The sequence below is a fragment of the Galeopterus variegatus genome, unplaced genomic scaffold (assembly GCF_000696425.1).
Source record: "Galeopterus variegatus unplaced genomic scaffold, G_variegatus-3.0.2 Scaffold4231, whole genome shotgun sequence".
Classification (NCBI taxonomy): Eukaryota; Metazoa; Chordata; class Mammalia; order Dermoptera; family Cynocephalidae; genus Galeopterus; species Galeopterus variegatus.
Genome location: NW_007730342.1, coordinates 100,274 through 112,916, shown reverse-complemented (window position 1 = coordinate 112,916; position 12,643 = coordinate 100,274). Strand labels below are relative to the sequence as shown.

The 12,643-nt window shown below is 38.8% G+C and overlaps 1 protein-coding gene across 1 annotated transcript in view; it reads right to left on the bottom strand.

The window, feature by feature from the left end:
• Nucleotides 1-5,224: 5,224 nt before the first annotated feature.
• Nucleotides 5,225-12,643, bottom strand: part of SPATA18 (spermatogenesis associated 18) — a 38,796-nt gene continuing 31,377 nt past the window's right edge. Inside the window, exons 10-13 of the mRNA XM_008587046.1 lie at nt 10,061-10,184; nt 8,653-8,736; nt 6,317-6,362; nt 5,225-6,012 (exon numbers count right to left, since the gene is read on the bottom strand). Of these exons, the coding sequence (XP_008585268.1) occupies nt 6,005-6,012; nt 6,317-6,362; nt 8,653-8,736; nt 10,061-10,184 (262 nt within the window). The 3' untranslated portion in view covers nt 5,225-6,004. The remainder of the gene's footprint in view (nt 6,013-6,316; nt 6,363-8,652; nt 8,737-10,060; nt 10,185-12,643) is intronic.

Here is a 12,643-nt window from a genome sequence, read left to right as displayed (position 1 = left end):
TGTGGTATATCTACACAATGGAATACTACTCAGCTATAAAAACAAATGAAATACTGCCATTTGCAACAACATGGATGGACCTTGAAAGAATAATACTGAGTGAAACGAGTCAGGCAGAGAAAAAGAAATTCCACATGTTCTCACTCATTGGTGGGAGCTAAAAAAAACAAAAAACAAAAAACAAATCAATTCACTCACATACACACACACACACACACACACACACACAAAAACCGGGGGGGGGGCGGGGAAGAAGATATAACAACTATACTTTCATGAAGTTACTACAACAAGCAAACGGAAAAGACATTCTTGGGGGGGAGGGGAGAGAGGGAGGAGGGAGGGAGGTGTCGGTGATGGGCCATAATAATCATATACAGTGTATATTGACAAAATAAAAATTTTAAAAATAAAAAAAAATAAAAAAAAAAAAAGAAGTTAGTCACATCACATCAAAGCCTGTGATCTGCAGCAAAGATATGTTATAAGCAACAGCATATAGTATAGATACAAATAGATCTTCAGTCAATAGTAACCATATCTAAAGTGAAGCTACCTTAGAATAACAGAACCCTCTTACTGGCCAGTAAGACTGTGCTTGTGTCAAACACAACAGCAGAATAGGTGTAACCTAATTTTCATGCCCTTAACCATCCCATTTAAAGAAAAAAGCTTCCATTACACAACCTGCCAACCCTAATCATGCACTAAGGGCTCTCAGAGTCTGCCATTGCTCCCTCTATCCATGACTTTCAGGAAGAATCCAAAACCTCATTTACCCTATGGGGTTACTGCTCCCAGTTATTTGCATTTGCATTCTAACATCCCTCAAAGTCTTCCAGCTTTGAAAGTGAAATTTCAAGAATTTACTAATAAAGTGTGGGTAGGTAGGAAGGCCTTGCTGGGAAGGGCTCCTAAAATTATTATCATGGAGAATAGATTCTCTAAGTTGACTGTGTGTCTTCTCTGGTTCTAATTATTGCCTTCTTTCTAAGGGTGAGTGCTAAGTCCTTTGGCCTTGCTGGCCATTTTCACCACATTACTTAAGTGGCACCTGTGTTTTCTAAGATCCATTCTCATTGCATGTTACATTGGGCTGAGAATCCTCCCTTATGAAGGCCTGAGTTATTCCATGGTGCCAAGTTTGGGCTTCCCAGTGACAGTGCAAGGCAAGAGACACTGATTCAACCTGCTGTCAACATTAGGGACTTAATATTATCTCCTAAACAAGAGGTCATTAACAGTCACTGCCACATCTTTCAGAGAGATCACACATCCATCCTATACACACAGCCCAGGAGTGCTGAGAACATTCTCTCCTCTATTGAAAGTCTTGCTCAGCATTGCATCCTCAAGGCCTAACAGTGCATAGAACATCACTTAACAAACATCAGTAGATGCTTCTTAAGTGAATGAATGATGAATGGACAAATAACTTTTTTCCATTGTAACTTCAAACTCATGACCCACCAAGCTGGGCCAATCCTGAAGTCTACTATTCTAAAGACATGGCTCTGAAACTTTTTCCCTGATCTAGGATAGAAGTAAGTAGAAGGGGAATGTAATGCCCCATCCCCAGCATTCCAACACCAGAAATGAATTGCCAAAAGGTCTGATTCGCCAAATGACACTCGAGATCTTCTGATAATTGTCCAATTACTAAATAGCTTTCCTAAAATATATTTGACACATTTCAATACATTATTTCAATCGTATAACTAACATAATGGCTTAAAGTATATTGAAATAAACCTGTAACAAACCCATTTATCATTTTCATTTGTTGCTCGCCCAGTAGAAAATAGAGATAGCTGCCCAATTTTGAGAGGCAATTGTCAGTGATACTACGGAAAGTATGATGTTTATGCTGACACAGTGTTTTAAATGTGAAATTGTCCCATCACATACCATTTTGAAATAAGAAAATTAGTTCCTGCTTTATTTCCAAAGCCCCTGCTCACTCACTGTTATTAAGGACAACACACTTCACTGCTTTGGTATTTAAAGGGCATATAATGAATGTCACTTACCCATGTGGTTCCTGGGCTCACACTTCAATGACCTAATGCATTTTGTAATACTAGTTTCTTAAAAGCTCTGTAACACGTGAACCTTAATTATAGGTATGAAGTCATTCAAAGCAATACTACTAGGAAATCTTCCACTCAACCCAAACTTTATAAAATGCTATTGGTAGTGATCTGTCTCATGAAGAAGGATTTGTGGGGTGCCTAAAAGCAAATCAGAATGGTCTGCAAATTTCCTTGTTACTTAGGAATATAGCAGGTGGAGCACACAGCTGTGGGAGGTGGAGGTATTAGAATTGATCTTCTACGGGCCGGCCTGGTGGCGCACTGCTATAGTGCGCCGCTTGGGAAGCGCGGTGGCACTCCCACCGAGGGTTCGGATCCCACATACAGGCCGGTTCCCGCTCACTGGCTGAGCGAGGCGCGGGGGCAACACCGAGGGTTGCGATCCCGTAGCCGGTCCCCGGTCCGGTACGGGGGCAACACTGAGGGTTGCGATCCGTTGCCGGTCACGAAAAAAGACAAAAAGGGAAAAAAAAAAAAGAATTGATCTTCTACGAGCCCTTCCTCTTCCCCCTCCCCACTTATTTTATTATTAGTGATCCTAGGAGTATAAGCTCAACAGAGCTTTCTAAAAGGACTGAGAATTAACCTGTGGAAGACATAACTGAGTTATGTTTCCTTGTGTATTTCACTACACTCTTCTTCTACTATTGCGCCTTTCATAGATTTTTTTATGTAGACATATTTGTCCCATAAATTAACATTTTTAAATTCTTCAATTGGTATTTGACATTTCCTCTTTTAAATTTGTTGTACTTTGACTTCGTTTCTTCTCTTCCTTCCATCATATCTGGTACCTATGGCAGGAAAATCACCAAGGACATGACATTGAACTCCCTAAAAGCCTTGTCCACCACGATATCCTAGTAGTATGTACTGCATCCAGCACACAGGAGGTATCCAATGAGTAGTAAGTGAATGTATAAATGAATAAATGAAAAACCAATAAACAAAAGAACTGATGCTATATGCCACATAGGAAAAAAAGAAAACAGGATAGAATCTCATTCTGAAATAAAAGGCCTTGGAAGAAGACTGCATAGCATACTGGATGAACAGGTTCTTTACCCATAAAGTTGAGGGCACACCTAGACTTGCTGTGGGGAGTAACTGAAACAGTGTAAATGAAAGCTGCATGAAAATGGTAAAGCATTACTCACAGAATCTTGAATATGACAATGACCTGTGAATAAAATAAAACAAAGCTAGCAATTAAGCTACAGTGTGAAATTGCAGCAATCTCAGGGCCAACCTCGGAGGAGGGTGTAGTCCATATTTCCTGAGTGAATTTGTGACCCTGGTTTTGCACTAAACTTGGGTATCTTGGAGGAAGGTATTTCATTCCAAGGAACTAACAGTTACAGAATCTTTCTTGATTTTATTATTAGATATTAAACCAGTAATAGAGAAACTAACATTTATGAAGGTTACAAAGTAAGAGCTTTTCATTTTTCAAAGTCTCTAAGGTTAAGGTACATACCCAGATGAAATGAATACAAGTCAGCCTCTTTTGATTTTATGGATTCTTTCCAAAAATTATTCTAGACTATCCAGTTTTCCCTGTATAGTCACAGTTCAAATCAGAAACTTGAGAAACAGCAAGTGGCCAGATAGGCTGTAAAGCAAATAAACTGAGCTACATGTGACCTTTTTCCAAATTAGGGTATGCATTTGGTTCCTAAAGAAACATTCTGATATGTAGGAATTCTCATTGGTTAGTGAGATTTTAGAAAAGACCTTTTAACATATAATATAAAGTAACTGTTGCATGGTTTTAATATACACTGAATTTCAGGAATGCAATTGTTGTGTAAATCAGGGCAAGACTGTAAGGATTTTTGTTCAAAATATTACCAAGTGTTGTCCATCATTTGAGAAAGTCATATCCAATGACAATTCTGTGGTTTTTCTGTTGCAATACAGCACACATTGATCTGCATCTTTAGTTGGTGATTCTATATACAGGTTCAAGCATCTAATGACTTAATTTTATCTTCTAGGGAGATTATTCCCAAGCTTTTTAATTGAAAAACATTTTATTCTGCTTTATATTACAGTTAGGGTACTATATTCATTGTTTAAAATTATATGTGCATATAGATTATATTAACTCTGACTTTCACTTCAGGATATCCAAAATAAAATATTTATTATAAATGGGGCATTGAATCTGGTAGGGTTAAGAAACCACTAATTTCATCAACCTCTTCACTCTACAATGAAACTGAGGCTCAGAGAGGTGAAGTAACTTGTTCAAGGCCACAAAGCAAGCTAACGACCTTGGGGCTGGGCACTACCTAGGCCCCTACTGCTCCCTCCAGCACTGCATTGCCTCAAAGTGATGACTACATAAATGCACAGAGGGAGAAAAAGTAAACCCACACCTCGGAACAAGGTGGCGACCATAAAACTCAAAGGACAGGGACTGAGGAGGACTCCCCTCCCATCTTCCAGCACAGAGACAAAATGCTTTAGAGAAGTTGTTTTGGTTTGGTTTGGTTTGGTTTGGCTTTTCTACCTGAAAAACATCAGGTGCTGGTTTGGGCACTGAGCTCATGCAGAATAGGCTGTGGCCAATTCAAAGTTTCTCTCTAAAAGGTACATGGAGAAAGCAGATTTGTGAGCATTGTGTTTAAGCCTAGCTTGAAAATAGTTTTTTTCTAAAAAGGCAGGAAGAACATTACTCATCTCGAGAAAATGATATTCCATTCTTATCCTGCACGTGAACTTTCAAAAATGTACTTCATGGTGAAGAAGTCAAGGGATTTAGGCTCAATTTAAAATCAAGAGGCCGGCCCGGTGGCGCACTGCTACAGTGCGCCATTTGGGAGTGTGGTGGTGCTCCCGCCGAGGGTTCGGATCCCACATACAGACCGGTTCCCGCTCACTGGCTGAGCGAGGTGCGGGAGCAATACCGAGGGTTGCGATCCCGTTGCCGGTCCTGGTCCGGTACGGGGGCAACACTGAGGGTTGCAATCCGTTGCCGGACATGAAAAAAGACAAAAAGGAAAAAAAAAAAAAATCAAGAAATGGTGCCCCTAGTTCTAGGTCTTGAGTTTAGGTATTTTTAGTCAGATGGAGTTCATAGGAGGTCTGAATTTGCAAACAAGTGGGTAGAATAGGTAAAAAGCATGTCCCACGTAACTTTTATATTTAACAAGTGCATTAAAATAGTATGAAACATCCCCAGGAGATAAACACAAGGTAATTAACATTTAATTCTAATCAAATCACTGCTCCATGTTTATGAAGCAGGAAAATTCTCTCAACTAAGTAGCTTTGACATTTGATGCTCAGGTAAACCAAACAAGGCACTCTCAAACTAAGAACACAGAAGCAAGCCAACTAATTATAGTCTCTTAATCATCATCTTCTCCATTTAGCCTTAAGTCACAGCTACTCATAGGAGGAGTTCCTCAACCCTGAGATAAGGGCTGTCTTTCAAACCTTAACAGTAAATTGAAACAGCCAATATTGGTTTCAAGATAAGCTGATACCAACAATTGTAATATTTATGATCAATCTGTAACTGAAATAACTCATCTTTTCTTTTGGACTCAGCACAGTAAAGACTTTTGCTCATATGGTTGCCATAAAAGAGCCTAGTATTTCAGGATGGAAATCCTGGACCTTTGTCATGGACTTTGCTTCAAATGAATATGATCCTAAACGCCTATGCAATAGTTTTTATGAAATTAATGGAATTTGTATCTATAAAATAAAATAAAATGCGATATATGTAAAGTTACAAATGCACTAAGCCAAAACATTTAACTCTCTGTGTGGAGTGATACACAGAATTGCCTTTTCACATTATCTTAAGTGAAGTCTGAGGCAGACACAGCAGGCAGATGGAGACACTGGGGGAGCTGGCTGTCATGATGTACTGTGGCAAAGGAACACGTCTGGTGGTTTTAAAACCCTGGGGAGAAAAAAAAGCAGTTCATTTTTATGCTCACTTTTTTAGATTTTCTTTTCAAAGCTCCTAAATGAAAAAGGGGGAGTTAATCTAGGTTTACAGCAATAAAACCTCTCAACTGGAGGCTCCTCCTATGTAACCCATGGGACCTGCTTGCTTGGGTGCCATTAGCGAGAGGGCCCAGAAATGAAAGGTGTGGGGAAAGATGTTCCCTAGGAAGTAAAACATTCATTTTACTGCACAATGCTGAGTACTAGAAAGGGTATTAAGGAGGAGAAAACTGGATCCATCTTAACTATCCACTTACTTGGCAATCCACATCTTATTGGAGAAGGGCTCCGACTTCGAGATATCTGGAAAATATAAACATGTAACATGAAGGACACAGTAGCCGCAGCTCAAAGGATGACTCTTTTAACATGTTTTTTCCTAAAACCAGGTATATAGTTGCTCTCAGGCACTTTAGAACTATGATTATTTTCCCCTTAAGGTTATGATTCCTTTTATACTTCCTGAAGTTAATGGGCACTCAATTTGGTTCAAATTATATTATCAATTAAAAGCTGGGCTTCATGGCCTAAGAGCAGCCATATTAAATTCAATGCTTTACAGAAAATAATTATTATTATTATAATTAACTAATTAAAGCTAAAATGATGATATCATCTCTAGCAGATCCTTTATATAAATTGTCCCATGTGTCCAAAACACTGTCCTAGTAAGGAAAGTCACCGGGCAGCCAGAAAAGAATCATTTTTCAAATCACACCTTTACTTTCACTAAGCAAAAGGCACTACACTGTAACCAAAGTCTGTTACAGCTCAGAAATATCTGGCTGCAAGCATCATTCTAACCAAACTAGAGAAATAGATGCTAATGATTATGAAGTCATCTGCAAAACGAGTGTACCCAGTTTATTGTAGGGAGAGGATGACGGAAAGAAGCAGAAAGTTGGCAGCAGTTGCACCTTTGAGAACATATTTTATTCTCATCTAAAGTTTAAATTAGCCTGTTCTTTCTGAGCACAAAATGAGAGAGAGAGCGAGAGAGAGAAGGTGACTGAAACACATATAAGGGCTTGTCACAGAAGGCATTGACCACAGGTAGGCCTCCCAATGAGAGTCCAGAGTTAAAATTTGCCATGGCCATAGCACAACAGGTGTTTGATGTTACTTTCTTCTGATATGCCATTTCCTCTTAGAATGGAGAGAACTGTGATTCTCCCAGTATAATACTACCTAGATTTCTTTTTTATCAGTTCACTAAATGCACTAACCTTTTGCTTTTACCTACTGTAAATACTTATTCGTGAATAAGGATAATTAAGTTATATTAAAATCCTCAAGAGAAAAAGGACTGTATCAGGTGCATGCTTTTTCCACTTCCCCAACATTTCTTAGGCCATTTTCTTCATCTGAATATTCCTCCCCAATGCCCCAGCCCATTCTAAAAGGCCAAACTAAATACCAACTTCCATGTGAACCCCTTCCTCACTACCAAGTGCAGAGGAATCTCTAACTCCTCTGATGGCTCTAGCCCTTTGTACTTCTGTTATGGACTGAATCATATTATACCACATTATGGACTAATCAATTTATAGACTGTAACACATCCAGTTAATTTGTTTAAATCATATTGCTCTTCCTCTGTTGAGACCCATTTGGGGAAGAGACCATGTTTTAGTCATTTTTGTGTCCCTCCCAAATCTAGCATCCATCAGATACAGAAGGAATGTTTGATAAGAAGCATGCTGGGGTAATAATAGTTGCTCACTAAACTCAGTAAGAAAAAATGGGTCATATTAACTGCAGGGGGTTCTGTTTGTTTTTGCTGAAGAGGTTTGACAAGTTGAGGGTTACAGCTGCATTGCTAGAGACAGTTTTGGAGAAGTGGAGCATTGCCAGATGTGGTTCTCCTTCCCCACCGCTGTCTCTTCTAAAACAAAGTTGAATAAATTTTAAAAGAATTTTTATTTGAAGGAACAGCAACTTATTAGCCTATCTGGTGTTCACATGTCTTGGTCTAGCCCTGTATTCAAAAGGCATTGACTAAATATTATTTGTTGAATAAATTAACAGTTGTGAGTCATAATAATTTTCAGAGATGTGTTTGCTGTTCTTTTCTTCAGTGGAAGCATCAGTAATCTTTCCAAGAACTAATACACAAAGAAACTAATTTTATTTTTCTTACTTTGGTGTTAGGGACAAATTAATAATTGCAATGCCCTTTATAAAGTATTGAGATCCAGATCATTTGAACAATTTCTCCAAACCCATAAAGTCATTTCTAGAGGAACCAAAGACCTGTGCCCAGATCAGTTGACTAAGGTATCCCATTCTTTGTTCAGAAGACTATCTGATCTCTAATAGCTCATTTCATTCAAAGATAAAAATAAAACTATGAAATAAGTAAAGTCTATTATTCCTCAAACTAATTACTTCCTTTGTAACTACTTCCTTCTTTCTAGAAATGATAAATTCTTTAGCCCACAGTAGTTTAAAAATCAATTTGGGGCTAGTGTTATTGTAACTGGTTCTCTTTCTACCTGAAGACTTTTAATCACCTCTTTTATAGACAACTGTTGAAGCAAAGAAAGTGTCGACCATATGATTTTTGTATAAAAATGATTAGACAGATATGTACCATGCTTAAACCAATATGGCTACGGGGGCAAATGGGACTTAAACTCCTGCTTCGACATCGACTTACAGAACGCACAGAATTCCACTAAAAAAAAAAAGAGAGAGGGGGAAATAGTCAAGAGTTTGTAAATGCTGACACGACTTAAAATAACATGCAAATACCATAGAATGAGCGTTTTTACTGAGATGATTACTGATTCGGTTATTAATCATCAGCATGAACTACACTCCTTTCATTTCCTATAGCTGCCCAATATTTGGCAATAACTTTAAGGTACTTAAATAAAATCCCATGACAATGAACTTTGAGAAATTCAGATTCTTGGTGCTGGTAGAATTTTTTTTTATGAGTAAGCTGTTAGAAATTACATTTGCATTCGCAAGTGTTGGAGAATGTAATCCCTCCATGTGAGCAGGGATTTGTATCTTTTATTCATTGCTAAATCCCTAGCAGCTAAATAAAGTGCTTGGGCCATAAATAACTATTGAATAAATTAATATCATTGAATGAATGAAACAGAACTGCTGCCCATCTACTCTCTAACTCGATTAATAAATAAAAAGAAAATTTTATATACACTAAAAGAAGATTTTCCTAGTAAAATTCTTCTTAAAAATTTCCCTTCGGGGCTGGCCCGGTGGCGCACTGCTACAGTGCGCCGCTTGGGAGCGCGGTGGCGCTCCAAGGAAAAAAAAAATTTCCTTTCAATCAACTCTTTTCCAAGTTCTTCCTTTTATGTATTATCATTTTGTTTTAGGGCTTAAGCTTGGGCAAATGTTGCTAATATGCTTGATGAGAGAGAAGGAAGCTTAAAGGCAATTGCTATTTGACGTAAAACATAAGTTCAATCAACTCTTTTCCAAGTTCTTCCTTTTATGTATTATCATTTTGTTTTAGGGCTTAAGCTTGGGCAAATGTTGTTAATATGCTTGATGAGAGAGAAGGAAGCTTAAAGGCAATTGCTATTTGACGTAAAACATAAGAATAATGGCTATTTCCTCTCCCTCCCTTCCAAACTGCACTGCAGATAAGTTTCTTAACTGAGACTGACAATTAATCACTTTTAAATGCTCAGAACTATAGAAAGCTTCCAACAAGATGAGTTCAAAGGGATTTGCCCTTAAAATATCATAATGTTTCTAAGATGGAGGAAGCAAATATGATTAGTTCCATCTTATAAATAAAGCAACAAACAAAGAAATTACTGCCAGGAAATTATGAAGGATCAAGGGAGAATTGAAGAAAATAATCTGTTCTTTCCCAGACCATATCCTTCCTCTCCTTTGTATGAAATCTTATCAAACAACTCTTTATGAACTTCTTTTATAGAATCTCTGGGTTTATAAATGTTCTTGAACTTGTGAATCAAACACTTGGGATGAATTGTCACTATGAAAGGCCACCGTACAAAAGCCCCTCTCCTGGTGACAGCTTCTCCCTTCATAATGACACAGTCATTCTCCATGAGAGCAGGCCACACGTGATAGAAGACCAAGGGAGCAGTGAAATCCGAGTCATAGCTACGGCGGTACCTATTTGAAATACACAAAAGAACAAGAAAGAGAAGTTAAGCAGTTATGCAACATAACTGGGGGAAAATACCGGTATAAACTTTCATTTTTTATTATGCTCAGATCTAGATAAATATGGATCCTGATTCTGTTATTAAGGAGAGATTGTGGGCTCTTGGCATAGGAACCAGTGACAACTAGAAGCCAGCATGGACTCACTAAGACCAGGTCATGTCTGACTGATCTTAATCCTCCCCCTCTCAGGATTACAAGAGTTGCAATTAGGGGAAATTCTAGAGACGTAGACTATCTTACGTCCCATAAGGCTTCCTATAAGATTTCTCATGCTGTCTCTATGGACAAAATAAAAGAATATAGATGGATGATTAATATAAGTAGGTGGATTAAAAACTGGTTTAATGATTATATTCAAAGAGGTAATTATCGGTCAATGGGAACCCAAATGAAGATGCTGAGGGAACTCTGTCAATCCTGTGATAAGTCAACATGTTTATCAATGACTTGTATGAAATATAGAAAACATGCTCAATAGTGAGAGGTGGATAATTAAAAACAACAACAACAGTGGATGGTATCAAAAAAATCTTAATAGGCTGGAACAATAAGCTGAATTTAATAAGATAAAATGCAGTGTGACACATATGAAGTCCTGCAATTATGTCTAAAAAGTATGCAACTGCACTAATAGAGGAGATTAGTCACAGCACATGTGAAAATACAATAGCAGGTTTTAGTTGTACTCAAAATGAGTCAACAGGGCTACAAGGCTAAAAAGAAAAAGAGAAAGAAAAAAACTACTGCAAATTAGCTGAATCAATAGAGAATAAGAATAAAAATGGGTGTTAGTCCCTCTAGACTGGACAGTTCAAACTAGGGGCCTAAACTCAGTTGTGGACACTTTAAAAGAGATACTCAGAAGAGCATGGAGCACAGGCCAAGAAAACAGATCTGTTTGTCAGAAAGTCTCAAAGCAACTTTATGTGGAAAAAAACCTGAAGCCATGAGGCCAGAAGGAGAATATGAGTAGTTGCTTTCAAAGGTGTAAGAGGCTGTCAGGGTGTAAAAAGGATTAGACTTGTTCTGTGAAGTCCTAAAGTAGAATCAAATCCAGTCATTATTAGGAACTCCAATTTCAGCTGCACAGCCATCCAGACCATAAATGCCCCAAGAAGCAGCATATTCCCTCTGGTTAAAGGCATATAAGCAGGAGGCTCAACAGAGCTCTGTGAAATGTGCAGATTCCATAAATTTAAATGGGCAAATGTTTCTGAGTGCTACTGTCCACCCTCTAATGGGTATTCCTTTCTCTCCTATGGAGACAGATGAAGATAATATGCTCTGTAGGGAAATCAAAAAGATCCAGCTGCAGTGTAATGTCCTAACATCCAGCTTTTCCATGAGTGGGTGCATGGTGGGAGCAGTGGTCTGAAACTAGAAACAGGGCAATGGCAAGAAATAAGAAGTGCTGTGAGGGAATCATTCGAGAAGCCCGTCATTGTGGTTTGCACACATGGGAGAAAGGTATGTGGTCTTCCCCATCAACGAGCTTGCAGAGACACTGGGCAGCTTCAGCCCATCACTCTACAGCCTGAACAAAAGGCCCAGAGCTCATATTTCTTGAGTGCTCACCACATGTTGGGCAGTGTCCTAAGTGCTTTATCTAAATTATCTCAACTAACCTCCTACAGCCCTAGGAGGTAGGTATTATTATTAACCCCATTTGACAGAGAAGAAACTAAGGAAGAGAAAAATGAAGTAACATGCCCAAGATTATAGTGTAATAGGCAGCAGAGCCGGGATTTGCACCTCGGCAGCTCGAGGCCACAGCCTGTGTTCTTGACCACTAGCTTGGTCTCCTCCCAGGTATTATCCTAAGATCTCAGGAAATCTCGATAAAATGTTTTAAACTAATTTGGTTCCATCTAACTTATAAGGGAAACATGAGGAGTCTTCAAAAAGTTCATGGAAAGATTCACATAATCTTTTAATTCTATTTTTCCACAATTTTTTTGAAGTACCCTTGTATTTACCATGTAAAACTTGATAGAAATCTAACGGCCATAGACTAAAGAGTCAAGAGCGTTCATGTTAGTGTGCATAAGAAACACCTGGGGGCTTGTGAAATTGCAACTTCCTGAGTCCCACCCCAGGCCTACTGTATAAAATATCATGGAACGTGGTCCACGAAATGGAATCTGCATTTTTAACAAGTACCTTGAGTAATTCTTTTTTTTTTTTTTCCTTTTTGTCTTTTTTACTGACCGGTAACTGGATCGCAACCCTCGGTGTCACTCCCGCACCAGGGACCGGCAACGGGATCGCAACCCTCAGTGTTGCGCCCACACCGCGCTCAACCAGTGAGCGGGAACCGGTCGCACCAGGGACCGGCAACGGGATCGCAACCCTCAGTGTTGCGCCCACACCGCGCTCAACCAGTGAGCAGGAACCGGTCTCCACAT